The sequence below is a fragment of the Hippoglossus hippoglossus genome, chromosome 23 (assembly GCF_009819705.1).
Source record: "Hippoglossus hippoglossus isolate fHipHip1 chromosome 23, fHipHip1.pri, whole genome shotgun sequence".
Classification (NCBI taxonomy): domain Eukaryota; kingdom Metazoa; phylum Chordata; class Actinopteri; order Pleuronectiformes; family Pleuronectidae; genus Hippoglossus; species Hippoglossus hippoglossus.
Genome location: NC_047173.1, coordinates 14590367 through 14617312, shown reverse-complemented (window position 1 = coordinate 14617312; position 26946 = coordinate 14590367). Strand labels below are relative to the sequence as shown.

The 26946-nt window shown below is 44.7% G+C and overlaps 1 protein-coding gene and 1 long non-coding RNA gene across 2 annotated transcripts in view; both read right to left on the bottom strand.

Annotated features, from left to right (window-relative positions):
- Positions 1–209: 209 nt before the first annotated feature.
- LOC117757281 lies at positions 210–17035 on the bottom strand. Its single transcript, XR_004613076.1, has 2 exons — positions 16998–17035; positions 210–1980 (listed from the first exon to the last, which is right to left on the bottom strand). It is a non-coding gene; the product is annotated as an uncharacterized LOC117757281 (long non-coding RNA).
- The window catches only part of chrm2a (cholinergic receptor, muscarinic 2a), a 63736-nt gene continuing 43366 nt past the window's right edge, over positions 6577–26946 (bottom strand). The window contains exon 3 of the mRNA XM_034578258.1: positions 6577–8399. Coding sequence (XP_034434149.1) covers positions 6856–8358 — 1503 coding nt within the window. The 5' untranslated portion in view covers positions 8359–8399 and the 3' untranslated portion in view covers positions 6577–6855. The remainder of the gene's footprint in view (positions 8400–26946) is intronic.

Here is a 26946-nt window from a genome sequence, read left to right as displayed (position 1 = left end):
TACTCTCCCAGCTCCCGGCTGTAAAAAAAAAAAAAACACACAATTGTAGTCCTCAGTTGGACTTAACATGCCCCCCCTTTTTGTTCCCTGTTACATTTCCAAAAATAAAAACCGAATAAAACAAAAAAAAATGTAGAGGAGATCCAGAGCACGTGTGTGTGTGTGTGTGTGTGTGTGTCTCTATTCAAAAAACACCCCCGGATTTCAAACACATTTCATATATTTTTATTTTGAATTTCATTCTGAGAGAATATGGCACAACGTCACCACAGAATTCAGTTCATCTTACGGCGTCGCAGGTGTTTTCGGTGGTCGTAAAACACTCAGGCTCATTGTCCAGAACAGGATAATCAAGAATGCATTTTAAAAAGGGAAAATCAATACCGTTGTTTTACTGTACAGGAAGTATCATAGTGGGAGGAGGGGAGAGGAGAATAAATGGGGGGAGTCTTTGTGGGGGAAGGGGAGGGAGGGGGGGGGGGGGGGGGGGGGGTTAAACATTCAGATAGTAGCTATTAAACACGTGTATGTACATTTCAAATGTACCGCATCCGAATTACATATAATGTGTTATCTTATATACAAAGCAAACAATAGACTTCGATTTATTTTTTTCCTATTGCGAGAGAAGCCACAGTGAGTGAATCCACAATGAACACCTACGTACAGAAGTAAATGAAAGATGAACACGTGTATGTTACATTTAACACTTGCAGCAGGCTACTGATTTTTCTGTTTTTTTGTTGTTTTTACATATTTTAATTTTTTTGTTGTTTGCCGATTTTCGTTGTAAATCCACGTGTGACCCTTTAAAGTTCAGACGAGGTCAAAGAAGATTTAAAAAAAAAAGTTAAAATTGCAAACGTTATGAAGTTGGAAGCAGGCGGGCAGCTTCTTTCGTCAAATTTACAGGTGGAATAAAAATGAAAAAACAAAAAAGTCCAGCCCCTGCCTCTGGTTTTATGTTCCGTCCTCCTCTCAGATCTGTTTTCTTCTTCTCTGGCGGCAGACGTCACTTGTGGAAGTCGCCTGAAACGCTCCGAAGCTTAAACGTCTGGATCCAGTCGCTCGTTTCGCAAAGGCGGGAAATCCACATCCGAGCAAATCACCCCTCCGGAAACGCACACATTTATATTTCCTACCATTATAATCACTTTCAAAACCCCACAATTTTCATATTCATCTTTAAATAATTCATTTCTAAAACAAAAAAATCAACTCTCTGGCTGTACACTGATAATACTCCAATCTTCAATAATACATTTTGTACTTTTTACAATGAGAAAAAAGGAAGGAGACTTTTTATATAAAAAACGTGATAGAAAATGTACAATATAATGTATTTGTATGAAATCCAGGAACCACGTCAAAGCTGTGTCTGTTTCTAAAGTGAGTCTTTGGAAGCTTGTTGCTAAAGAAAGAACTGTGTGAAGATGGTGGAGGAGCAGACAATCAAAACCCAGTGTGCATCTTTCCCTGATGTGTGCCATGGTAGTTTGTCCAATCTGATGCCTTCATGCTGAGGATGCCATTTGGAAAATAGTAAGAACACACACACACACACAAAACAAAATGACGGCACTGATCTCAGTATAATGACAGACATGAAAAAGCACAATTTCCCATTTGACAACACACTCTCACACACACACACACACACACGCTACACACACACATGACGGTAAAAGAAACAAATCACCAGAATTGCCTGCCTTGCCTGCAGGATAGCTTTAAAACCACGTCTCTGCTGTGACTGTACACCGTTTGGTTTTTTTTTCGGGGAGAAAATGATTTGAAAAAGGCTTCGAGATGATGATGATTGTTAGATTGTTCAAATCCAAACTTCCATCGCCTCTGCAATCAGCCAGTGGGGCTCTGGAGATGGGGAAAATTACAGTAATGGGAGCTCAGAGCTGAGAAACTAAAAGAAAAAGAAATAATTGTGATAATAATTTAGGAAGGCTGAATCTCTCGCGCTCTCTAAAAGGTGCAACACACACACACACACACACACACACACACACACACACACACACACACACACACACACACACACACACACACACACACACACACACACAAGAGAGGACGGGGAGGGGGATTTCAGGATAGAAGAGCAACTTTGTTTACGTCACTCCAGGTAAGGCACTGCAAATTGCTCTGTACAATCTGGCGATATATATATTTTTCTACATACTTCTCCATCTCCGACAAACCTCTCACAGCGTGGACAGGCTGCTGTCGAGGAGACAAACCTTCATTCTGAAGTAAATCTCTGATAAACCTTATATGTCATATGTGCTCCGTAGAAAACGGGAGCGTAGCCCTTTGACATAAGCCGTGTGAAGAGGAGCCCAACTAGCTCTGACGGCACATTGTGATCCATGGAGGTTGTAGTCGTGGGATGAACAATGGGGGATGGACGCCCCTGCACGTGCACAGGAATGCATTTGGCTTGTAAAAAATGTGTTATGATGGTATTAAAACTGTGGAACCCGGTGTGCACAGTGTGAAATGAGATGCAATAAAAGAGCTGGAGGGACGGTAAACAGCGCCGTGTCGCGCCGTGTTTACACCCGGCGGCAGGTTTTCGTCTGGGACGCTCAGATTCCTGCGGCGGGACCCTTGGCTGACCTGCACCCGAACGGCTGCGACTTCTCCAAACATGGTTCCACACGCAGGCCCGAACCTCTCGCTTTGGATTTAGTCACCGACACCCCCCCCCCCCCGCTCCATCCTCCCTCCCTCCGTCACCATGACTACAAAGCCAAGATTATCCGTTTCATACGGACACCTTGGGGTCTATCAGCCGGCGTCCTCCCCTCTCATGCATGACAGCTTTCACTGTCACCGCTCTCTCGTTCTATTATAAGCCCACGTTCTCTCCTATCACCCACTTCCCCCCTGGTTTGCAACACAAAAGAAACACCTGATACACAAACGCCGTTTTGTTCTCATCTGTTCGACAACAAGAGCGGGGAAGGGGGGTGAGGGGCGAGGCGAGCGCTTTACGGGAACTTTGCTCCTGTTGCTCAGAGTGAATGGCATGCAGATAACCACAGGGAGCACTTGTGGTGTTTTTTCTAAGATGCATCTCGCCTGTTTCCCATTCCTGGAGGTGATAAAGTGCCATCGCCTTCCATCAAACACCCGAGCAGCTGCTCAGACCCCCGGACCTCCGGACCACCGCTCGAGCTGCGAGCCACTTACTCTCCTGCTGGCATCACTCACACGACGGTTTAGCCAAGAGATTAATCAGATATTCTGGGAGGCTCTTTGCCCACGACTGAGACGTGTGACAGATGTCAAACAGACACGGCTCCACTTATCACCGTGACGGATGGTCGGACGCTCAACTTGGACGGACGCCCGAGTTCCTGCTGAAACTGATAAAATACAGAGCGTCCATGAACGTGCACCAGTGGTTGAAGGAAATGAAGTTCACCAGTATTGTACTTATACTAAAATCCAATTATTGCACCATTTGAATTGTCGAAAAGTAGAAATCTAAATGTCATGTTTTGATCTGACCTACAGTCAGGGTGGGTCTCAACTCTATGGAGGACCATTCAGATTTTAGAAGAGTTTGTATAAAGACCTGATGTTGTTTGGTTGTTTCCTGGCGTAGCAGGAGGAGTCAAATCTGATCAAACCACAGATTAGTAGAAGAAGTTATCAAGTTATCTTTGAATCTGTTTGTCTGTTTATTAGCAGGATCTTGCAAAAACTACAAAACAAATAACCACGAAACCTGGTGGAAGGATCCGGTATGGGTCAGAAAAGAACCCTTTAAGTTTTGGTGTGGATCCGATTCAATGGGCGGATCGAGGAGTTTGTTTTTACTTTTTCGAACATTGTGATATTGCGACTTGAATCCTTCTTCCCTCACTGATGCACAGCTACACGTGAGAGCTCCTGTATTTAGCATCCAGACCTTCTAGATTTAGCTTTTAGCTGCAGGTTGCAAGCAAATACATTTAAATGCCATGTGTGTGTGTTACAGATGTGTAATTTGAATGCATGGATGTTTATCCTGCACAACTCTGCACATACAGGATCTGCACAGTGTATAATGGAGCTACAGCATAATAACTGCAGGACCAAGACACAGAATTAATTATAGAAGGAGCTAATGAATGTATATGTCAAATTTGCATTTCATGAACTCGAACGAGACGGTAACAGGATCGGGACCGAGCCGAGCACAAAGTGGGGCATGTGGGGGTGGGGGGGGGGGGGGGGGGGGGGGGGATGCCGAGCGTGCACGACGCAAGCTGAGCGTGTAATGGGCCGTGTTTAATCTCAGATGTAGGTGTTCCACGCCGTCCCGTAATCTGATCAGCCTCATGGTGACTTTTCATTATAGGATCTGTCCCAGATCTCTCATTGAGGAGGAGGAGGCCTTGAGGAGCTCCGAGAGGCACCCCCCCAGCCCCCCCCCCCCTCCCCATCAGGCGCTGCGACAACGCACAACTCCTGCATATTCATCATTCCAGCTGATGAGCGTACATTAACGTAACGGGGAATCGTCTAATAGTGTGAAATGATGGATGACGTGCATGAACACACGGAACATGTCTCACAGTAAATTGATATTTTCTCATTTGTTTTTTTTTCTTTTTTTTTAAATTAAACTATTTACGACTTTTAATCTAAGAATATGGATTGTTTATCACGTTTAAATGAATTAGCTCTCATGCATTTTTTAAACATAGAAAGGAGATGGTTCACAAACACATGGTAAGACGCAGAATTAGCCCTTTAATCAAATCACGAGGTGCCAACCTGTGATCAGAAGTAAACTCCAGTCTTGGAGCGCACGCACACGCACACGCACACACACTCACACACACACACACACTCACACACACACACACACACACACACTCACACAGTCAGTCTTCATCAGTACACACTGTGGCATCAATCCACTAATCACCAGGATCAAATCACATCCCTCACTAAGCCACACACACACACACACCAAAAAAAGAGAAATTAAAAAACGAGGCCTTCCCACAGCTCTGAGCTCCGACCACCTGTTTCCCTGCTTCGCTCCCTGACGGCTCCTCGCGGGGAGGAACCACTGGACAGCAAGATATCTTAATGACACAAGCAGACGTCCTGTCAGCGGTCGCACGAGCTGAAGTGAGGCTGTGCAGAGGAAAGAGTGTCACTGAACAATCCACATTTTGTAATGTACTTCCGTCTGTTGTTAACTCGGCCAAGGAGGTTTATGTTTTCATCCCCGTCCCTGAAAGGATAGTGTTCTTTTTAAAAATCCTCTCTTTACCATTTTTCTTGATTTCTCTGAATGATTCACGGATCTTTATGAAACAAAAATCAGGCATATTTAGGGGACGGAGATCTGTGAGTGAGTGTAGTTTGGTGCAGATCCCAAAAACTAAATCTGGATCATGTGAATTTAAATGTGGTTTCATAAGGGGACTGTTGTTTAATTCTTTCTTCCCTCAGTCTCTATGCTAAGCTAAGCTAACAGCCCCCAGGCCCAAGCTTCATGATTATAGTCGTGTGTGGTATCAATCCTCTCATCTAACTCTTCGGAAGAGAGTGAATAATGGTATGTTCCATAATGTTGGACTAATCCGTTAAAATTGGGACAAAAACAAGGACTCATCTGATGGTATTTGCAGCATAATCTTTCCCCGATGAATAAATACTGTACCGCAAAGTCTGGATCAATATCCTGCATGCATGTTAAATTCTAATTTATAATCACACACAATAAAAACACTTTCTGACTGTCCACTGTTCAAAAAGCCTGTTTGGAAGTTTGTACCAATACATGTGCTCAGTGAGGTTATGTAACCAGGACACTGCTGAAAATGTCATATTTTCAAATCTGTGAGCACAAACAAAATTGCTTTCCCCTCGATGGTTTTTGGGTCGAGGCAGACATTTTTCAAAACCTGGTCAAAAGACTTGCTACTTATCTGTCTGCAGAAGAACGTGAGAAGTTACAGATTTTGTTTTTTATGTGGAATTTGGCACAAACTTTAAATTCAAATTCATCTCTCGCTGTTGGTCCCACCGCTGTGCAGAGCTGACAAGTGCTGCTCTGATACATTTCTACATCTGCTGCGTGTTGATGGGAACTTTTTCGCCTTCCGAGACTTAATGTGACCGCGTCGGAGGCAAAACTACGCGAGCTGCCTCGTAACTATTCTCCCTGCTGCTGGTTGGAGGTGTCATGGTGGTGATGGCGATCACAGACGCACAGAAAGAAGGCAGGCAGACGGGCGCACGTGTGTGTGCACGCCTGTGCTCAGAGCCTGCACACACCCACATGTGCACACACACAGATAAGAGTATACACTGATATGTACAGGTATCTACAGGTATCTTTACTGAAGTTCAAACTGTTGAGGTTTGTAAATTCAGTCAGCCCTATTTTCCCAGTGTTGAAGTTTTCTTGTTTTTTGTACGGCATAGATCTTCCTCCGCTTTTTTTATGTTTTTAAATCCCTTTCATCGGCGTCACTCCCGAGTGCTCTCTGCTATACACACCCTCGTTGTTGTGGATTGACAACTCTGGATACTACTGCTTCTATTTTTCCCACAACAGTCCTCATCTACGCTGCTTCTGCACAACACGTCTCAACGCAACTGGGGTCAGTTGAATTTGTGTCGAGTGCTACAACCGGTTATTGAGAGAGAGAAAGTGGTGAACTAAAGATAAAATGGTGGAAAGTAATTTTAAAGATACGCTTCATCATCATGCGCACAAACCCCCCTATCACAGACGCACATAAACATGGATGGCATGAACACACACACACACACACACACCTTCACGCACACATGCACAACTCCTTCCTCCCATGTGGCCCGTGTTTATCTGGCTGACCTAATATTCTTGTATTGGCAGAGGAGAAGGTGTTTGAATGTCTTTTTGAACGTGGCGTTGCACAGAGCGTAGCAGGCCGGGTTGATGGTGCTGTTGATGTAGCACAGCCAGTAACCGATAGTCCACATTGTGTTGGGGATGCAGCTGGAGCAGAAGGTGTTGATGAGCACCATCACATTGTAAGGAGTCCAGGTGGCTACGAAAGCGACCAGGATGGCCATGATGGTGCGGGTCACTTTTTTCTCCCGTGACGGCGGCGCCTTCTTCTTCTTGGGAGGCTGCTTCGTCATCTTTACGATCTTTCGCGCCACGTGATTCTGCCGCTCGGAGGCCGGCACGATCTCGACGGTGGCGTTGGACGGCGTGTAGCAGTCACTCTTGGGTGATTTGGTCTTGATCTTGATGCAGGTCAGCTTGGACACCCCCGCCTTGGCTCGCTGACGTGGGGGTGGTTGGCTCGTCTCGAGGCTGGAGTTGGCTGTGGACGGTACCACCTCCTCCTCCCTCTGATTGGACGCGGCCGCACTCCCGGATGTGGAGTCGTTGGAGCTCTCCTTCTCCTCTCCAGGAGCACAATTCTCTCTTGCCCCTTCATCACCTTCGGTTTCTCCCTCGGCATTTGAGGAGGGTCCTTTACCATTTTGCAGTTTCCCATCATGCTCGTGGGCCCCAGCATCAGAATTGTGGGTCTGGGAACGCTCCGCCACCTCCACTGGTACGTTGTTGTTGTTGGGTTTTGGCGTGTTGTTCCTCCTCTGGCCAGGTGACAGGGGTTCGGTGGTGGCTCCTGACGGCTTGCGGTTATCCTTCTTCACACGACTCTTGCTTGCCCTGGAGATCTGCCAGTAGAGCTGAATCATGATGATGACCGGCAGGTAAAAGGCGGCAATGGCGGTCCCGAATGTGACGGCGGCGTTCGAGAAGAACTGGATGTAGCACTCTCTCTCCGGAACCGTCCTCCCACCAACGATGAACTGCCAGAAGAGAATGGCGGGCGCCCAGAGGATGAAGGACAGGACCCAGGCTCCAGCGATCATCATCCCTGCCATCTTGGTGGTCCTTTTGACCGGGTAGCTGAGGGGCTTGGTGACACAGAAATATCTGTCAAAGCTTATGATGAGGAGATTCATGACAGACGCGTTGCTGACAACATAGTCCAAGGCCAACCACAGATCGCACACCACGGGCCCCAGGGGCCAGTAGCCTATCACTATGTAGACTGTGTACAAGTTCATGGAGCACAGTCCGATAATTAGGTCAGCGCATGCGAGACTGAACAAAAAGTAGTTGTTGACGGTCTGTAAGTTCCGGTTAACTTTGATGGAAAGCATGACCAGGATATTTCCAATGACTGTGACCAAGCTGAGGGAGCCGGCCACCAGCACGATGAACACCACCTCCACAGTCTTGTAGGCGCTCTCGCTCTCTTCCACGACTTCTGTGTCATTGCCTTCGGAGGCATTCCAGTAGGTGAAATTGAATACATCCATGGCATTTGGTCTTTTGTTGCCACCTCCTACTCAGATGGCACCTACAAGGAGAGAGAAACAAAAGAGAAGAGGAGAATTGTGAGGAGGACTGTGTCGGCTTCAGGGTTTTTAGTCATCTCAAGAATCTTTCATTGCGTGTACAATAGAGGGATGTGAAGATTATGTGACTGAATTCCACTCAGAAATATCTCTACCCTCTCTCTTCTCTGCGCAGAAGTCAAGCGAATGGACTTGACTTTGTTTATATTGTGCTTTTCCAGTCTTATCAACCAACCACTCAAACACGTCGCATTCATACACAGAGCTTTTTCTATCACGCACCGTTCATACAGTATTAGTTCGGCTGTCAGGGGACATTTGGGTCTCAGTATCTTGCCAAAAGGACACTTTGGACAAGCCGGGGATCAAACTACCGACCCCTTGCATAGCAAATGACCCCTCATCTCCCTCCTCAGTCTCGGGCACCCCGGAGAACATCTGGAATATATTCAATATGCTTAACAAATGATGTCAGGGGTTTGATATTAATGACGCAGGGGTTCATTCTAAAATATCAATATATTCATCTACTAACCATTAGTATGTGAAGTGTTTCTGTGTTACATCAGTTTTTAGCTCGTCTAAAAACCCATTAAATAAGAGCGACACATTTTAATACACACAGATAAGCATAAATAACACATTTCCTTCAAACCCCTACTTTGTTAGAAAAAACCCATTAAGTGCACATTAATGAAAAATGAGGTGTGAACATAAGGAAACAAGTGAAATGAGGATGTCACATCGATGTTCTCAACACAGATAAAGCCCAATTACTTTCAAACTAAAATCAGTGGAGGGAAGATGTTATTTCCTCTCTGGACAAACGAGTTCATTAAAATGATTCATTTTGGTTTAAAAAGTGTTTCCAAATACAGAGTTTGAGCCAAAAAGTTGAGCCTGGAACCGCAAAACAGGCACAGGAAGTTCATTTATGTGTTAAAAACACCGTTGCTGGCCGTCTTCAGTGCAGCTGATGGGCCTTTCGAGATCAATCCCCCCCTCCACCACTGAATCCGCACAACCCAGAGCACGGTAAAAACTTTAAAAGGAATTATTGACAATATTGGAGCAGACGTTTTATCTTCAAAAGGTCTATTTCCAACTTGCACTTAAAAATTCTCCTCGTACGGCACTAGAAAATTCCTTTGATCCCAGAGTGGCCCGCTAGTTCTCGTTTTTTAACCTTAAACACTCGCCTGTGTCTACAACCTCACTTTGATTCATAAACTGCTCAGTTTCTGTGCTTCACAGAGCTTTGATATTAGGACGAGTGAGGTTCGTCTGCTCCGCGTCGTCGGCTGGGACACGACTCCTGCAGCCTTGTACGCTGCTGTGGTGCAGAGTTCACGGAATGCTGTCACTTCTCAGTTTGACGTGAATATTATCAGGCTGGTGAAAACTAAATTGGTGTTAATGTTTGTGAATGGTAGTGTCAATGTCAGCTGGGAGAGATAATTAATGGACGGATTATCAAAGCTTTTTTAAAGGATCCTTCTGCTTCTGTACTTATTACCTGAATCAATACAGTTTGTTGAAGTTGTAGTGAACTGGTGCAGTGACCGTTCTAAAACGGCCTGTTTGCAGCTTTTACAGCTACAGTGACCTGCAGTAATTGAGCCACTGCAAAGTAAAGACCTGCTGCTGAACCCTGGAGCTGCTCCACCGCTGCTGCTGCACAAAGAGCTGTTCACCTGTTTAATCAAAGTTCAGCGAAGCTCGCACTCCGAACGCAGAACCCCGAACTGGAGAATCAGTCGGCGCTGACCTTTTCGTGACCAAGCAAGTGTCACGATCGACAACTTAAGTCCCACTTAAGTCACTTCTTGATTCAATTATTGATTATGAATGCATTGTGTGACCAAATCACACCTTAACAAGACATTTGCCAAGTGTGAAGTCGATAAGATGAAGGGTTCCTCGAGATGTGTGAGCCACAGACAGATTCCTGGAATTAATAGACTCAAGTGCGGAGAAATACTTTAGGTCTGAGGTGTATATTTTAAAATACATCTGTTTGACTCGTTTGCTTTAAAAGCACAAATCTGTGAAGCATATATTTTTTTACACATGTTCCTTCAGTGTGGTTATATTCGAATATACTTGTACTTTGTTTTCTTTTCGCCTCAGTATTTCAAATTGTCACAACTTGGATGACATTTATACAACTTGATTTGGGGACAATAGATCGGCCGTTGACCATCTAAAGAAAGTCAGACACTGTGAAAGTGACGCATCGCCCTGAATGCTAATGAAGTGTTACGGGTGACACGCCACTGCAGCCGGAGAGCTGTCTTGTCCAAGACTTTGCCATTTCGAGCTTAAGGTCTTAAACAGTTGAGTAACGAGAGAACATTCACTTATCTGCTGCGCCAGAAATCCCTAATCATTGCATTAGGCATGGAGCTAAGCTGGCCTAATCCCCGTAAAATGTTCAAGTCCACCATTTTATATTCAAAAAAACACCAACAATACCAATGGGACACACTTGTGGCTCGCTCGAGACAAGTGGATCAGAGAAAGTAAAGTGGATCAGTGTAGATGGTCATAGCACAGAGGAGGCAGTTAACTCCCCTCGCTGCTCTTTGTCCACCTCCTGCTGCAATAAGCCTCGTCACACACAAAAAGCTGCACCCCCAGACTGGAGTCAGCTAAAAGATGCACAAATCCCTTTTTTAGCTCAATGCGGACAGCTGCGGTTTTCAAAAGGTCCCACGGGACGCCGGTGGTTGGCTCTAAAGCCTCCATCAACACACTGAGTCATGTTAGCATGAAGCTACTGCAGAAAAAAGACGTGTGTGCCTTCCAGGAAAGCAAGGGCACATTCAATTCGCAGTGTTTTACTACGGTAAGAACGACATATTGCCTGAGACAAGGCAATGCACACACACAATGGATTCTTATGCACGGGACGCACTGGGTCTGCTGTCCCTGTCAGTTGTTCACACGGGGAGCAGGTCTGCTACGTGCCGGCTGCAGAAGGGTTTTGCCTTTGAGAATGGCCACGGAATTTATAATACAATGTAATACATGTCATTTTGTTGTGACAGAAAAAAGAAAAAAAAAAGGCTGCATCTTCAGGGTCCTGAAAACATTTCACAATAAAAGCCATTGGAATAAATGGATTTCAGCGAACAGAGCCTCTACAGAAATGCGTACAGGAGGTGATGCAGATACTTGTGTTTGTGACAGTCGAGAGTACAGAACTTGAAACTGGTGAAATATAATTTTGCTTTGAATAAAAGAATAGGAGAGACCCTCGAGACGAGCAGCGCGAATTGTTTATCGTACGTATTTTACAATTAAGATATTTTACGCAAGTTAATAGAGCAGCTAATCAATATGTTGACGGAGATAAATATGACAAAATCACTCCGCTTGACATTTTATACATAACCAACAGTATGTACGTCTGAAAGGATTCCTGCTTATATATGCTGAGACACAGTGAACAGGAAAAAAAAAAAAAAAACTTCCAACAACTTCAGTGTTGACTGGTAACACATCCTGGCATTCCAGCCCGCTGAGCATGAGTGCAGTTGCCGTCGCCTGGGGAGAGCAGCAGTGGCACTTTTAGCAAACTGCAGCCATCAATCACAGATCTTCCCTGCGAGTCTCAGTACGACTGTGTGCCGGTGCATCCGACGGAGCCCGATCCGAACATGAGTGACGCCTCCATCATTATACCCGGAGGAAAGAATATTAAATGATGAGTTTGTCCCTGACGTCATAGTTTTGCCGCAGTCACCGTCCTTCCACCAATCCTGAATTTGCCCCTTTTTGTTTTTAGTGTATTAGAAGAAGAAAAGAAAAATGAGACAAGCCAGTCACTGCCATGGGAGGAAGTGAATAAATGAGCTTGAGTATTGTTGAGTGTTCGGACTTACGTATTCCTGGCGCTGGCTCACTAGAGCTGAAAATTGCTTATGCCCTCTGGGAAACGGTAAAGGGCCGAGCTGCACCCCTTTCTTTACAACTCATGTCCTTGCTTTGTCTTTTGTCGCACACGCTGGTCAGATGTCCACCGTGCAAAAAAAACAATTATTGCCTTTTTTTGCTTGAATGGCAATACCTGCTTTGCCTTTTCATTTGAAGCTGAATAACGACCTGCGCGGGGTCATTGCTTCTGTCACGGACAGTCAACAGGTGCTGCATTTCTGTTGATGCAGCCTTGAGGATGAATGTAAGAAACACTGTTTTCAGATGTGGCAGCTGTGTGGATGCATTTAGCCGCCTCCCTAGTGTCCAGAATCTTATTCCCCACCTCTGAGCACTGATCCAAGGTAAAGCCCAGGGCACCTGCCCCCTGCTTTCTGATGATTACATGCATTTTCATTGCCGGGCCTCTCCGTGGGAGCGTGTGGGGTTAGGCCTTCGTTTACTTGCTGTTTGCAGAGAAGCATGACCGGAATGCAAAAGCTATCATCGCCACATTACACCGAGTGGGTGCAGATCTTTTCTGTGCTCCACTCAAATGGTGTTTTTCAGTTCATGGATAAAAGCAAGTATTAAAAATAAAAAGAAGAAAATCACTACTTCCCTTGCTCAAGATCAAACCGACTACAGTCAAAACAAAAACAACAGATGCCAGCAAATTGAGAAAGAATGTGTTAATGCAACTGTTCCGATGAGATTTAATGTGAAACATCAATGTTGGCAGGTAAGAAAAGTCTTTTTTCCACCTACATCCATTTGGACGATGTCAGATTAACATCCTGCTACGGTATATACTGTCTCATCCCAAGTGTATGTTCAAAAAACGACTGTTTACAGATAAGCTGTCACTACTGACAAGGCATCCAGACCCCCCCCCACATACACACGCAGGAAAATGTATATTCACAAATATTGGAAGCAATGTTTGGCAGGAAATGAAAAAGGTCCCGATAACCATCGAAGCGACACGCTGTCCCAGTGTGCTGATGAAACATGGCTATCAAAACCATCCAGATCTAAAGCTGGAGTATAATTACACATTTGCATTCACTTTCGAGGCCTCAAAGGAATCAGACGGCGAAGGATAGATCTCGACAGATGCCTGCGGTGTAAATACTTGTACAGAGATTGTTGGAAACCAATTATTCAGCCATTTTCAGCCATTTATTTGGGTATTGGATCACAATGACAGGGGGCATCCTCCTCCCTGAGCCTACAGCTTCTACCTGGCTAATCCTGGGGTGTTCCCTGCCCAGAAATGAAATGTAATCCCCCCCACTCATGGATCCCAACCTGAGGGTAGACTCTAGGGGGGCACCTCCAAAAGGGAAAACCCCCTTAGAGGCATCCAGGTGAAAACAACGGGCTGTTTTTCAACTCAAAAGAGCAGCCGCTCTGCTTAAAGCTCATTCTGGATGTCTGAGCTCCTGCTTCAGGGTGATTTGCACAGGGTTTATGTTCTATATTATGGAAATGTCACAGTTTGTTTCAAAGCAAAATGGAGCCAACAACGTTTCCCAAATTCTCTGTTTAAGGTGCTTGAAAACTTGGAGGTTATCTTGACGGCAGGCGTTTAAACGGAGCACGAGAGATGAGTTTTAAAACTAAAGTGTGGCAGCGTGGATGTGGCCTGTTCTGGAAAACGTCCAATTCTATTCAAAGGCGTTTTTTCTCAGAGCAGGCACTGGACACAGACATGAACCAAACATTTATCACTCAGCCTCCCACTCTCGAGGTCGTGGCTCCAGGAGGAGGTTTCCCAGGTTCATTAAATTCTAGCAATCCCAGCTAATCTCTGCCCCTCACCCATAGGACAAATTTGTCTTGAGAGGCCGTACCAGGAGTTATTTCCCCCTGACAACACAGCTCACCGGGCCACAAAAGCACACCCAACGCGAGGTTATGACTCAAGGAGTCGACTGTCAAAACCAATATTCTCCGGAATGAAAGGATGTAATTACAGCCCAACACCTCTCCTCCTTTGCAGGTGTGACAAAGCCTCTCAAACCCAGACCTCTCCGGCAGTGCTTGTGTTAAGTGGGCAGGAGGCGAGCGGCGTTAATGGAGAGTTAACGAGCAGGAAATGGCATCCAAGCGGGTGGAAAAACAAGCTGTGATAATCTGCAGAGTCGACTGCTCAAGAGTTTCCCCAGAGAACCTGTAGGTGGCCACGTGCCACTGTGCGCCAGGCGAGGGGAAGGAGTTTGTGTGTCTTTGTGTATGCACACATATTGATTGAAAACAGGGCGACAGGGGGGGGGGGGTGTTATGAATACAGGTATTGGTCAGACCCCTTTTCGTCTTCTGTCTAATGCGGTCAACCAAATCAAAACAGAGTGGCTGCTCCGCTCCCTCCTTATTTCTGTCTGCAGCCCTGACAACGGCCCACAATTCTTCCCCCGTGACCTTCAGGTGCCTCTTCAGAGAAATGATATACACACTGATTTACCGCGAATTATCCTCAGCGTTGCCCGAGTGTGGTTTTAAGGTGCCCTCTGTGCAGCTACTCCCCCACCGCTGCAGAGAATACTCAGATCAGCCTCTTGATACCGCAGCTACTTTGCTGTTGCAGCCTCCGACGCACGTCTGTGAAAAGGGAGTCGTACACGCGACCCCTGCCGCTCTGCGAGGCACCTCAACCACAGACTCCTCGTTCACCGTAAGCTGCCACGTTAAAAAAAGAAAGAAAAAGGAATCCGTTCAGATTCTGGGAGCTTCTTTCAGCCTTCGGCTGCAGCATTGATTCAAATAACCTTCCAGAGCCGATGCCAACTTATTTTTAACAGATGCAGGTCAATGGAAAGATCTTACATGTGTAGCTGTAACCGTGGCTGACAGTCCAGAGGCCACCCTGTCTGGAATCTATCACCTGCCTTCTGGGATGTAAAAACTCAGCCAGCAGCGAGCGCACAACGTCCTCGAGCGAACCGGGAACGCACGGCAGATGAGTCAATTTTCTCCTGTCATGTAGCAGCTTCGATTGAACAACCATCGTCACGCCACCTACCTCAGACGCTCGCCATCTTTGCCTCTCACTTCACATTAAACGTTTTTATGTCACACAAATAACCGAGCGGAGACTGAGAAACCCTGCAAACACGTATCCTGTGTTGATTCGGCTTTAATTAGCAGATTTCCATATTTCTAATCATATTCAAGCTTCTCACGAGGAGAAGCTGTGGTGGTATCTGCTTCCCCACTTAGAGCAATGTCTTAGTATATTTTAAGTAACATCCGCTGTGTTTCCACTAATCAAGGGCGCTTTCACAATTACCTTTTTTGGTCTGAACCTTTGGACTTTTCAGTTTAGTCTGAACCAAAAGAGGGTCTCAGTCCAAATTAAACTGAGCCACGGTTTGGATCATTGGCAGTATAAAACATTTTCCTGGCTAGTTCTGACTTTTGGAGCAGAAGCAATTTGTAGGATTGCCAGCAGTCTTATCCTCGGACAATATTACAATTTTGCTTATATCAATACCGTGATATTAAAGTGGCAGTTCAAATGGAAAGACCACTTTTTCCAATGCACTTTATTCAAAAGAGTTAAAAGTGGAATAAACAACACTGCAAAGTCAAACGCAATTAAGTCTACAGACCAATCAATCAATGTCAAGTGAAGGTAGACGCAGCCCAGAATGGTGACGACGCCAGGACGTACGCATGTGAAACCAAACTAATCAGATCAAATGGAAACTATGTGGATGAGGAAACATCACTTTTATGTCCCAGGTGTGTTTAGCTGTTACATGACAAACACTCAGCAGCTCTGAAACAAGCTATAATCACCAGACAGACACGTTAAGGAACATCTGGTGTAGGTGAGTCACTTCTCTGGTGAAGACGGTTGCCAGCCCGCGACAGATATCCTGCATACGTGTGTGTGTGTGTGTGTGTGTGTGTGTATGGGGCTGAACGCTGCAGCGGGTGACTGATGTGAACGTGTTGTGATCCGACACTGAGAAATCCTTTGAGCTGGAATAAGTGCATTGACATTTCCACGGAAATATGTTCAGATTTTGATTATCTAATCTGTGCCTCGTGTGGGCAGAAATAGAACATTGGTGATAGTTCCTGGATGATACAGTGAGTTTCTCTCTCTCAACACCTCATCCTCGACACACCCGCTGAATGCGAGGCTCGTGTTCAGATAACGCCAAGGAAATGGAGTCACTGCCGAGCCTCGCTTGGCCAGGAGCTCTATAACGCACCATGTTATATCTGGCAGTACGGTGTCTTACCATATTGTGGCCATCAGCGAGAAGCATCTCCCTAGTAATGTACCCTCCATTAGAATCACACTATGGCCTGTTTCCTTCTATATTACCTCAGGGACTCCCCTGCTGTCTCCCTGCTCCTTCATACCACGCATGGGAATGAGGCGGCCCCGCTCCTCTCCCCCGGCAGGAGCTGGCTTTATTACCGAGCTCACACGGAGCACAGACACGGATGCACCCTCCACCGAGCCGGTGCATTTTACGCGGTGGCTCGGTAATCGCTTCCCCGCAGGTGGAGCAGAGAGCTCTGCTGGTGCTGCTCTGGGACTTCCTCTCCCAGGCTTTGTTCAATTAAACCCTGCTCTTATAACCGCTGCCACCTCTGAACAAGTGGATAGTGTCACATTACCTTGTATGCAAATATGAAGGAACGCGATGGATAGGTGCGACTGAAACACACACACACACACACACACACATAACCACACACTTGAGTTTAGATCTGCTGAAGAGTTTGAGACAGCGCGACTAAGAGGATTAAAATTAAAATATGACGCAGCAACCGCTGCAAACAAATGGAAAGGTCACCTATTAATGTGGTCGCCTTTGAATAATGAGATTGGGTTATGCAATCGAGCTCTCAGGCTCCGACCGGCGTGCAGACCGACTTCGTGACCAGACGCGTTAACTCAGGCCGACGAGCAATTACAGCTGCACACCTTTGACTGGAGTGTTCAGTGGGTCTGACCCGTGAGCGTCACTCTCGAAAAAAGGTTCAACTGCCTCTGAACACGGTGTCAAGCGCATGTGATGTTACACACAAGCTGGTTGCAGTACTTGAAGCTCATTATAGTTGAGTCCTGTCTCGAGAGCAGCTGTGAATAATCCACTACGCCGGACACTGGCTTTACTTAATTCCCCGGACTGAAAATATGAATAATAGGAAGTTTCATTGATGAATTCAAGCAATTTGCTTATCGAAACCTATTGAAAACTCACTGTAAGCACAATTTTTTTTAATGTAATTGTATTTCAAATTATACTGATGTAGCAGCCTGTAGCTTTAAGCCCATTAATCTCACTCTTCCTGTCAAATGGACTTAGTTCTGGGATCAGCGTCTCGACTGCTCCTCTGCGTCAAAAACATTCACCAATACGAAACCCTCCTAACGTTCTCCGTCCCGAGGAGATGATGGATGCCGCTGCCATTTCCCCCGAGCATGATGGTGCTCCTTCGCTCACACTCTGTGAATCAGCATGCCTGTCTAAGCACTCTTAATCGCTCGGCCCGCACCCCCCCCCCCACCACCGTCACCCCGTCCTCCTTCCCCTGTATGTGTCTTGCCTGTGATGTAATCACGCTGGCACCAGCCCTCCATAGAAAGCTGTGGTGCTCATTAAGATAGGGAAAGATAGCAAAAATGGGAACAAAAAAAAAAACAGCCAGGGAAGGGAATGAGATAAGTGTGTGTGCCTGTTGGATTTGTTCCACTTCATTGTTTCTGTGTTTCACAGCCCATCCCCCCCCTCTATGCTTTACTGCCTTCCTCCTATGATTCAGGGTTTAGTAATAAAAAGCAGAGCTACGTTGCCCTTGGACACGTTGTTCTATTTACAGTACCTGTTCTCGAACAGAATATTATAAGCAGCATTTAATGGAGATAATGTTATATAACTTTATGTTATATACGCAGGCGATATCCAAGTGTACCTCTCTCCCACCAAGTGATCTCGGCACAGACCTCTGCTCGTCTCAGACGGAGCCACGTTGACGAAAACATGCAACCTTCAACTAAATCTCCAAGACTGAACTCTCTCAATCATAAAGATCACATCCACAAGCAAGTGTGAGAGGAACCGAGTCGAAATCCAGACCATGTGGCAACTTTTTCCACTTTGCACTTTGCAACATGACAAAAGCCATGTCGTACCTGACTCAGTTTGCCATTTCTTAGGTCTTGCCTCAAGCTGCCATCTAGCAGGCCTCCCCCTTCCTGCACATTGAAATCCTTAGTCCAGAATTTGGTGGCTCACCTTGTTTTTGATCAAGGTCACATCATTCCACTGCTCACTGACCTCTACTGGCTACACACAGCCCTGAATCAAATGCTCTGGGTCTGCACCACAAGTTTATCTATTTTTAAAAGATGAATCATCCCCTTCACAGGCCAATTTCAGTGCAAACTTCTCATTTCTGGTTCTCTAATGGTAAAATCTCATCTGAGACAACACATCCTCTCCTAACACCTCAGACACCATAACATTCCAACCTGATCTCCTTCCATTTTGTCTTCTTGAAAAGATGCAGTAATTAGTGCCTCCTCCGAGGACTCGCACCATAACGAAGCTTGAGTGTTGTTTCTCCCTCCAAATGAGTCAGTGCAAGTAGTGATAGGAACAAAGTTTAGCATTCTCTCTGCTCTACCCACGTTTGTTTAAATGCAGCCGTTGAACCGAAAGCCAGGAGACTTTAGCAAACTGTCTGCTCCGGTGCAGCGTTGTGGGACTCGCGGTCCAAGAACCACCGATGTATGAAGGCTCGCTGCGGTTGTTCGCTTGCCGAGGGATCTGTCTCACTTGTAGAGGGGCAACTTGGGCTGTGTCAGATAAGACAGGAATGCAATGTGCCGCAGCCAGTCACAAGTGGCCATCAGCATCCCCGGGCAGTAATCTGCAGTCTGAGGCTCGGTGGTGTCGCCGAAAATAAAGCTGACAGAGGCTAATCCCCTGCAAGTCAACCTTGATCCAAATAACAGATGCGGCATGACCAGAACTCAAAGCATTCAAACCTGACAGCCTGTCAAGCCGTCTCGTTACGGGGACGGGCGATTTTTCGACAGGACCCACTTATGTGGCTTTCTCCGTTTGATTACCTTGTCACTGCTTCTGATGATGACGTCTCTAAAGGGGGGGGGGGGGGGGGGGGGTCTTCGATGGTTTTTGACAGCTTTCGCATAACTTCCAATATGGGTCGTTAAAGGCTTAAATCTATGCCACATTCTAAAAAGACACATTATCGGGAGGCCGCTGCTCGGGCTTTTCTTCCACCAAGAATTAAATTAAATTAGCTCCCACCCTCCAAATCTCCACGATATTTCACAGCCATTATCATCAATTATACATGTTGTGCTGTATATTAAATACTCCCGCTTCGCTATCTGCCCTCCTCTTATTTGCATTGCCTCGAGAGGCTGTCCCGCCTGGAATAACCATCCATAATGGTGAATGCTAAGTTCAATTATGTTTTGTGAACTTTTTTAAAAAGATAAATCACGGGGGATTTTCATTTTGTGGAAAAGCTCGACTGCACGAGGGGGGAGGGGGGGGGGGTATGCTGCGCCGAGGCATTTGGAGAGACAAGAGGCATGTCCCTGCATCACATTTGATTTATTTAAGCCATCTGTCTTTTCTCGTATGCGTCGGCACAGCAAATTGATCGACACAAACAACATTGTGTTTTGCTCTTTGCATACGACAAACAATTTATGCCTAAAAAAAAAAAGCTGCGTCCTGGACAACAACACATGTTAGGACGGTAAATTTGTCCCCAAACAAAAGCCGCTGATTACTGTGGAAAATCACACAAACAACATTGTGCTTTACACATGTCGCACCTTCCGCCCATCCATTACAGAGGTGTCTTTCCATAAACTGATAGAAGCACATGTTAAGACGGTGATGCACAATGGAACAAAGCCACTGTTGAGAAATGACGGTGGAAAAAAGGTATTCGCCAAAGGACGGTGGAAGGAGGTGTCAACTATGTAATTAGCCCTTAGTCCTTTCCTCCCCCCTTTCTTTCAATATCTCATTCCCTTGTGCTCTGAGTGACAGCTGCAGATTCCAGGGGAAGCACGTCACCGGGAATTTTGTGCTTCAATAAAAAAAAACAAACACCCTCTCTACCATTAAAATGCGGCTAATTGGCGTCTCTCATTTGCTGGAGCAACAACGGAGCAGCGAACTCAACATCCCATCAAAACACGGTGCCCAGAGCCAATCACATCCCTCCGTGTACACAGTCATTAGCAGACCCAGCACTAATGATGGCCATTTTGTTGACATTAGTGCACGCAGAAGAAGAACCAGCCCAGGGGAGCCGGCTGTCATGTCCCATTCTGTTAATTGGTAAATTTTGATGTCGTGTCGCTCGCAGCCAACATCCAATGAAAAGGCCAATGTGTGACCCAGTTTAGAAGAGGGTCACAGATTGTGCCTTAGTGGTAGAGCTACACAAAACCAGTGAGACACTCGGATTTAACCTATCACAAACACTTCATCTGATCAGAAACATTAATTCGCGGTGAATGATCTGAGTTTTGAGCAGGGACGGGCCTCGGACAGGCACAGACGTGGAATGAATGACTGACAGTTGGCTTCAGTAAAACTGACAACTGGATGATAACAGGAGCTTTGTAATGGAGTTTAACAAGGTCTGTGACAGCAGAGATAACTCGCTACTGTCTTAGACACTGATGTTCCAGCACACGCTGCTGCTGCTGCGCTGGGAAAGCATCGAGAGAACGGCTTTATTCAACAGACAATAATACTGCAGGAGTGGCGCATCTCAAGGAAACTGCATCTGTTTAGCATGTTTTATTGTTGGGTTGCAGTAACGTCTGCATGTGCACTGATGGATGAACTTTCTGCAAAGTATAGATTGTTGATTGCAAAACTGGAAAACTTGGATTCTTACTGGTAAATAATAATAATAATATCTAAAAACAAACTTATATATTCCAAGTTCTAGTTAAATCTTGTCATATATATATATTTCTGAGATATATATTGATAAGGGGAACTTCTGTTGTTTTACATAAAGTGTGCAGTGTTCTGGTCAAAGTAATTGAATGCAACTAGAAGTCCTTCATTTTAAAAACATAATGTGACTCAGCAAGGTCAAACAAACTATCAAACGAAATATCTCAAACGAAATATCTCATAATTTAACTAAATGACAGTTTGCAAAAATGTCCATATCTTTATCCATTAAAATAAACCAACTGAGACGTGCACGTTAGCACAGAGGTGACACACGCACCAGTGGTACAGTAGTGATGCAGAGAATGATGTCCCACGTAATGCTTCTGCTCCCACTGAATTTATTTTCCAGCTCTGCCCTGAACAAGCATACGGCCCATTTGATAAACTGTAAACAGACACAACAACTTCAACAACTTCCATCACTGTAGCTTTGACAGGACTCTTGTATGTTTGATGCTTGTTCCACCCGCCCCTACTTCTAATTATCACTGGTGTGCAGATGTTCCAGAAAACTGGACTAATTATGTGACATTTCAGCTTTTTACTGTGAATTACAGATGTTGGTCGACTCCCTCCCCCTCTGCCTGAGCACTTGTCACTCTTCTCTTTTAACAGACAGCATTCACACGTTACTCAGTCCGTGGCCGAGGTGACATCATCCGCCCCCCAGGCACAGGAGAAGCTTACGGAGAATTTAGTCGATCTGGAAAAAATAAATATAAAACGGTGATGTGCAGCCAGATTTAGCCTCTACAGCCACATTCATGCAACACAGTCACAAGCAAATTGCAAGAATTTAGGTGTTTACACAGTAAGAGTGAGAATTTAAACTAGATCCAGCTTTATTTTTTAAAAGAAAGACAGTAAAATAGTATATTTCTGCTTTGTCTGCACTGGTAAAGTTGATCCATGGCCATAAAAACGTAATTGGTATATGATAAGTTTGCAAATTGAAAACCAAACAACAAGAACATGGGCTTTTGTTTGCAGGGCTCCTATGTTTGTTTGCGTTGTTTTGTTCCCTCAGTGTAATTCCCCCTTATCTTGATTGGAAATGAGCGAGTTAATGAAGCTGCCTCTGATGGGTTGAAGGGATTATTTGCCAACAAGCAAAATAAACACTCGTGGTTCAATCAGCCAAACAGGTAACAAGTCATTAAGTTGCATGAGGGAAGACGGCACGAGTAAAGAGACGGACGTACCACGGATGTGATATCGGACTTGTGACACTCGGCTGCACACGCCAGTCACTACATGCACTAGAGCTGCTTTAGTCTACTGGTCCACCTTTGTCGTTCCAATTTAGATTTCACTGATCCTGGATGCCACATTTTAATTTAATACCTTTTGCTCTAACAAATGAACTGACTGAAACGCTTCTGTGTGGCGGCAAAACTTTTTAATTTAGAAATTAAGGCTTGTGGAGCAGGAGGGATGGTTACAGGGCAAATTGAGATTGTGTGATTCTGTCCTTCAAATGGGATAAAGCACTTTTCTGCAGTTTCCCAGTCTAATGGGGTAAAGCAGACCTCGTGAATCCAAAAGGAAGCGTCTTCAAAGTGGTTCTAACGGAGGGCGAGCACAGGTTCTGGGTGTTTTAGCGCCGACGCAAGTGTGACAGCGATTATATGAATTCAGATTAATTCCAATGAATCCATCCCACATTTCTGCTCAGACTTTGCCACGGTCTGTAATTTAACAGGAGGATTCTGATCCCTTTTCGTTGTAATTCGATTCAGGCGACGGCTGGTTACACACCAAAAAATGGGATAATTGACCCGAGTGAAAGGGTGCGAACATCCTCGTCTCTGGAGGAAAAAAAGATTAAAATCTGTCTCGGCTCATCATTACGCTGCAATCACGGTGTCAGTCAGCCCAAAAGGAGGGTGAGAGTGGAGGAGCGGAGCAGGAGGAGGAGAAGCTGCTGCCTTTCAGTTCATTATGTTAAAAAAATTAATAAAAAAAGGGAGGAAAATGTGCAACTTCCTGAAAAACTACGCTAATAAAAAAATCTTGTTTACACGACTGCAGCGTTTCCTCCGCTCAGATCAGGAGGAGAATTCCCCTTGCTCCAGTTGCGACTGACTTTTTAAAATCTTGTTTACTCCATGTTCACCCATACGTTGTCAATAAATTGCAAAATCTGCATCAACTACGCAGTAAAACAGCGAGGGCTTGAGACGGCACGTTGTGATACCACTGTGTCAGTGTCGCAGGCTCTTTCATTCCAAAGCCAGGAGCAATAATCTTCATTGTTTGGTTTAAGAAGAGGAGAAAAAAAAACAATGACATGATGAAATTCAGGGAAAGTGAGGATTGCACTTCGTTGAGTTTGATATCATTTATTTCTTGCACTATTACAGCTTCCACAGAAACGGATTTAAATGTTTGTCTTTGCATTTTAAATCAAAGAAACGATTCAATAAAAGAGTCATACAAATAAAAGTTGTGGCAAAAAAGTGCTTAGTTGAGGTCACGTTGTTGATTCCATGATCTGCACCATCTTCTCTCCTCATTTAACTCACTTACTTTACACCACACAGGGCTTTTCTTGACTATTTTTAGATTCTAACCTTCACCATTTCTAAAGCCATCTTTCCATCCATTCAGCTCAAATGTCAACCCTGGAATATCGCATCTACTCTGCGAGACTTTTCACACCTTCACAATATGCACAGAGCCGGGGTCAGAGCTAAACGTTTCACAGGAGATTGTGACGGATGGATCTGTGGTTCTGTGGTGCAGAGGAATTCAGAGGAGTCACTGCGCTGAGAGCTGCAGAAAACACCCGGCGTCAGGTGTTTGCAGTTGAGTGAAACCAAGTAAAGCAGGAAAAACCGTCCCCACGCTCGATCACACGGCTTCAACACAGCCGTGTGAGCAAATGCTGGAGGCTCCTTCAGATCAGAATATATCAACTCTGACTCCGCCCCTCAGCTCCCAGCTGCAGGCACTCACCAACTAGGTCTCAATTAGACCATACAAGCTGCACAGGCCACAAATGCACTGAAATACTCAAGTTGTAGCAAAAATAAACTGAATTTTTTGAATATTAGGTGATTTAGTTTGAGTTCATGTCACCCACACACACGAGAATGACCTTTATTAAAATGTCTGCAGACAGCTGCCACCTGAAAGTGTTTACCTGTCGCAGACGAAAGCGACGCACGTCCAAGAGCTGAATCTCATCTGCAGTGATTTTAAAGATGTGCGTTTCCTCCACGGCTCATTTAAGCACTGGATAAGGTCAGATTTAATGGAACAAATAACTCCTGGTTAGGAGTAATTACAGAGAAAAGGATCCGTTTAAACTCTTTGATGAAATTAAAAAAGGTCCATTACTCAGACTGGTGCTGGCACAAACCACCATCACAAGCAAATCTTCTGTTTTATAAATAGTCACAGACAGACTGACGGCTCCATTTCAGGGAGGTTTCACAGGCCTAAGAGTAACAGATAGCCTTCATAATTATAATCATATTCATGTTGTCATGCTCATTAACCTGATGGATAATTCTGCAACTCGAGGCTAAACTGAAATGTCAAAGTCCAGTTCCATAAAGCCAGTGGGAGAATCGCATTTATTAAATCTGATTGTGCAAAAATGGTCTTTTAGATTTGAGCTGGCTACTGCTGCAAAAGTCCCAAAATGGTGGATGCTACCTGACCTGGTGTTACAGAATATTATGTTAGAACTCCTCTGTTGGTAAAGTGCAGCTTGTAATTGAATCTCTCGCATAACTGCCCCCTAACACTTAATAAAAAATAAAAAATAGTTTTAAATTTGGGAGAAGATTTATGCAACTGTCGTATTTGTTCAGTAAATCTATTAAATAACGGCTTGTCTCACATTAACTTAGCTGGATTAGCTTAGTAGGACCAGACGTGACATAGTTTAAACCCTCTAAAATAATATATACTTTCATAAGTATTTATACAGATTAAAGAAATAAGTTATATATTGTGTTAATAATTGAGTTTCAGAGATGCTTACTGCCTGACCCCATGTCGTCCAGGCTGCAGTTTTATATTTCCCTTATGATTTGAGAATGGTTTTAATATTCCTATCGTATCTATACAAGAAAGAGAAAAAGCCTTTTCCCCAAACGTTTCCCTTAAATGAACAAGCTTGTACTTCAATTAAATGATGAACAACAACCTTTGAATTGTGCGTTAATGTGGCGTCGGACTAATTTATAAAAATGTGTTCCTGCCCGTGAACATTTACGTGAACGCAATCTCAAATCAGAACAACTCAGACAGTCGCTGCACATTTTGGTAGATGAGCACCAGTTGCTGTCGTCATCACTTATAAACCAAATAACATAATTTTACACTAAATAGTAGCTTTTTAATGTGACCTTGTCAAATGTTACACTTCTTTCTTTGCTCTTTATTATTATACAAATATTTGAAATAGATATCCAAGTGTTTAAACTCTTTAAAGACATAAATTCAACCCATTTCTTTTACAGTGTCCATGTATTTTTTTCCACATTCCAACTGAAAAGCACATGAACACCCCAAAACCCAAACAATCTAAACAACAACTTTACAACTCGGGGGAATTGGAACCTTCTAAAGAGCATGTGATTGCACAGAAAGTTTAATACGGTACTTTCTCAATACTTTTAACACCTTAACAGCAACATGCAGCTGTGCTTTTGTTCTCTTTACACGTGCGTAGGCCCGCGCAGTTTCATGCATGTGTTTGCAAATATGTAATTTGTAATAACTTCCATCTCCTGAATGAATGAATGAAATGTGTTGCAGGTAGATTTGCTGGAGTTTCCCTGCAGGTGGCTTGCATCATCTAACTGGTTCCTCTGAAGAGCAAGGTGCCTGCAGCTGGGAGCTGGGGGGGCGTGGCCGTGCACATTTTACCTGTGCATGAGCCACAACATTGAGATGCATGTGCACGGTGAGGAAGCTGCAGAGTGGAAGAGCGTGTGTGTACTGCTTTAATTCCTCCGTTTGCCAATTTAGGAGTAAATACCGAAGAAGCTCTATTTTGGGGGGAAAGCACATTTTCTCCATCCATTATTAAAATGAGGAGAGGTTGCGATGAGATAAAATGAGATTATAGTTAATACCCAGTTTATCTGTTTTAAGCCACAGCTATTGGCAGCCAGGTTGTTGATTCTCCTGAAACCTGTGCTTAGCATGTTCCTCCGCAGAATGAAAGGAGTCTACTAAAGAAGACGTTTAATTTAAGGTGGATAATGGAGGTTTAACGGTCCCTTTAAAAAAAAAATAAAAGAGCCCTCCTATGCTGGGTTTGATTGGTTTAATGCTTTTGATTTGTTTGTTTATTCTCATTCTGTGTGTCTCTGTGTGATTTCCCCTGGCTCCCCCGTGGAGCAGTGCTAAATGAAGTGTGGTCCACACACACACACACACACACACACACACACACACACACACACACACACAAACCCAAAGTGGCACTGTTGTCTCGCAGCGAGCCGGAGCGGGGGGTGGTACCCATCAGTGCAGGTTTCATCCCAGAGGAAATGATTGATTTTGGGTTAGCGAGGATCATGTGGTAAATTTCAAAGCTGAGGTGCCTTATTTTGTCCTTTTGGATTTTTTTTTTTTAAAGAGTGGGAACACACGATAAATCTTTCTCCACGTA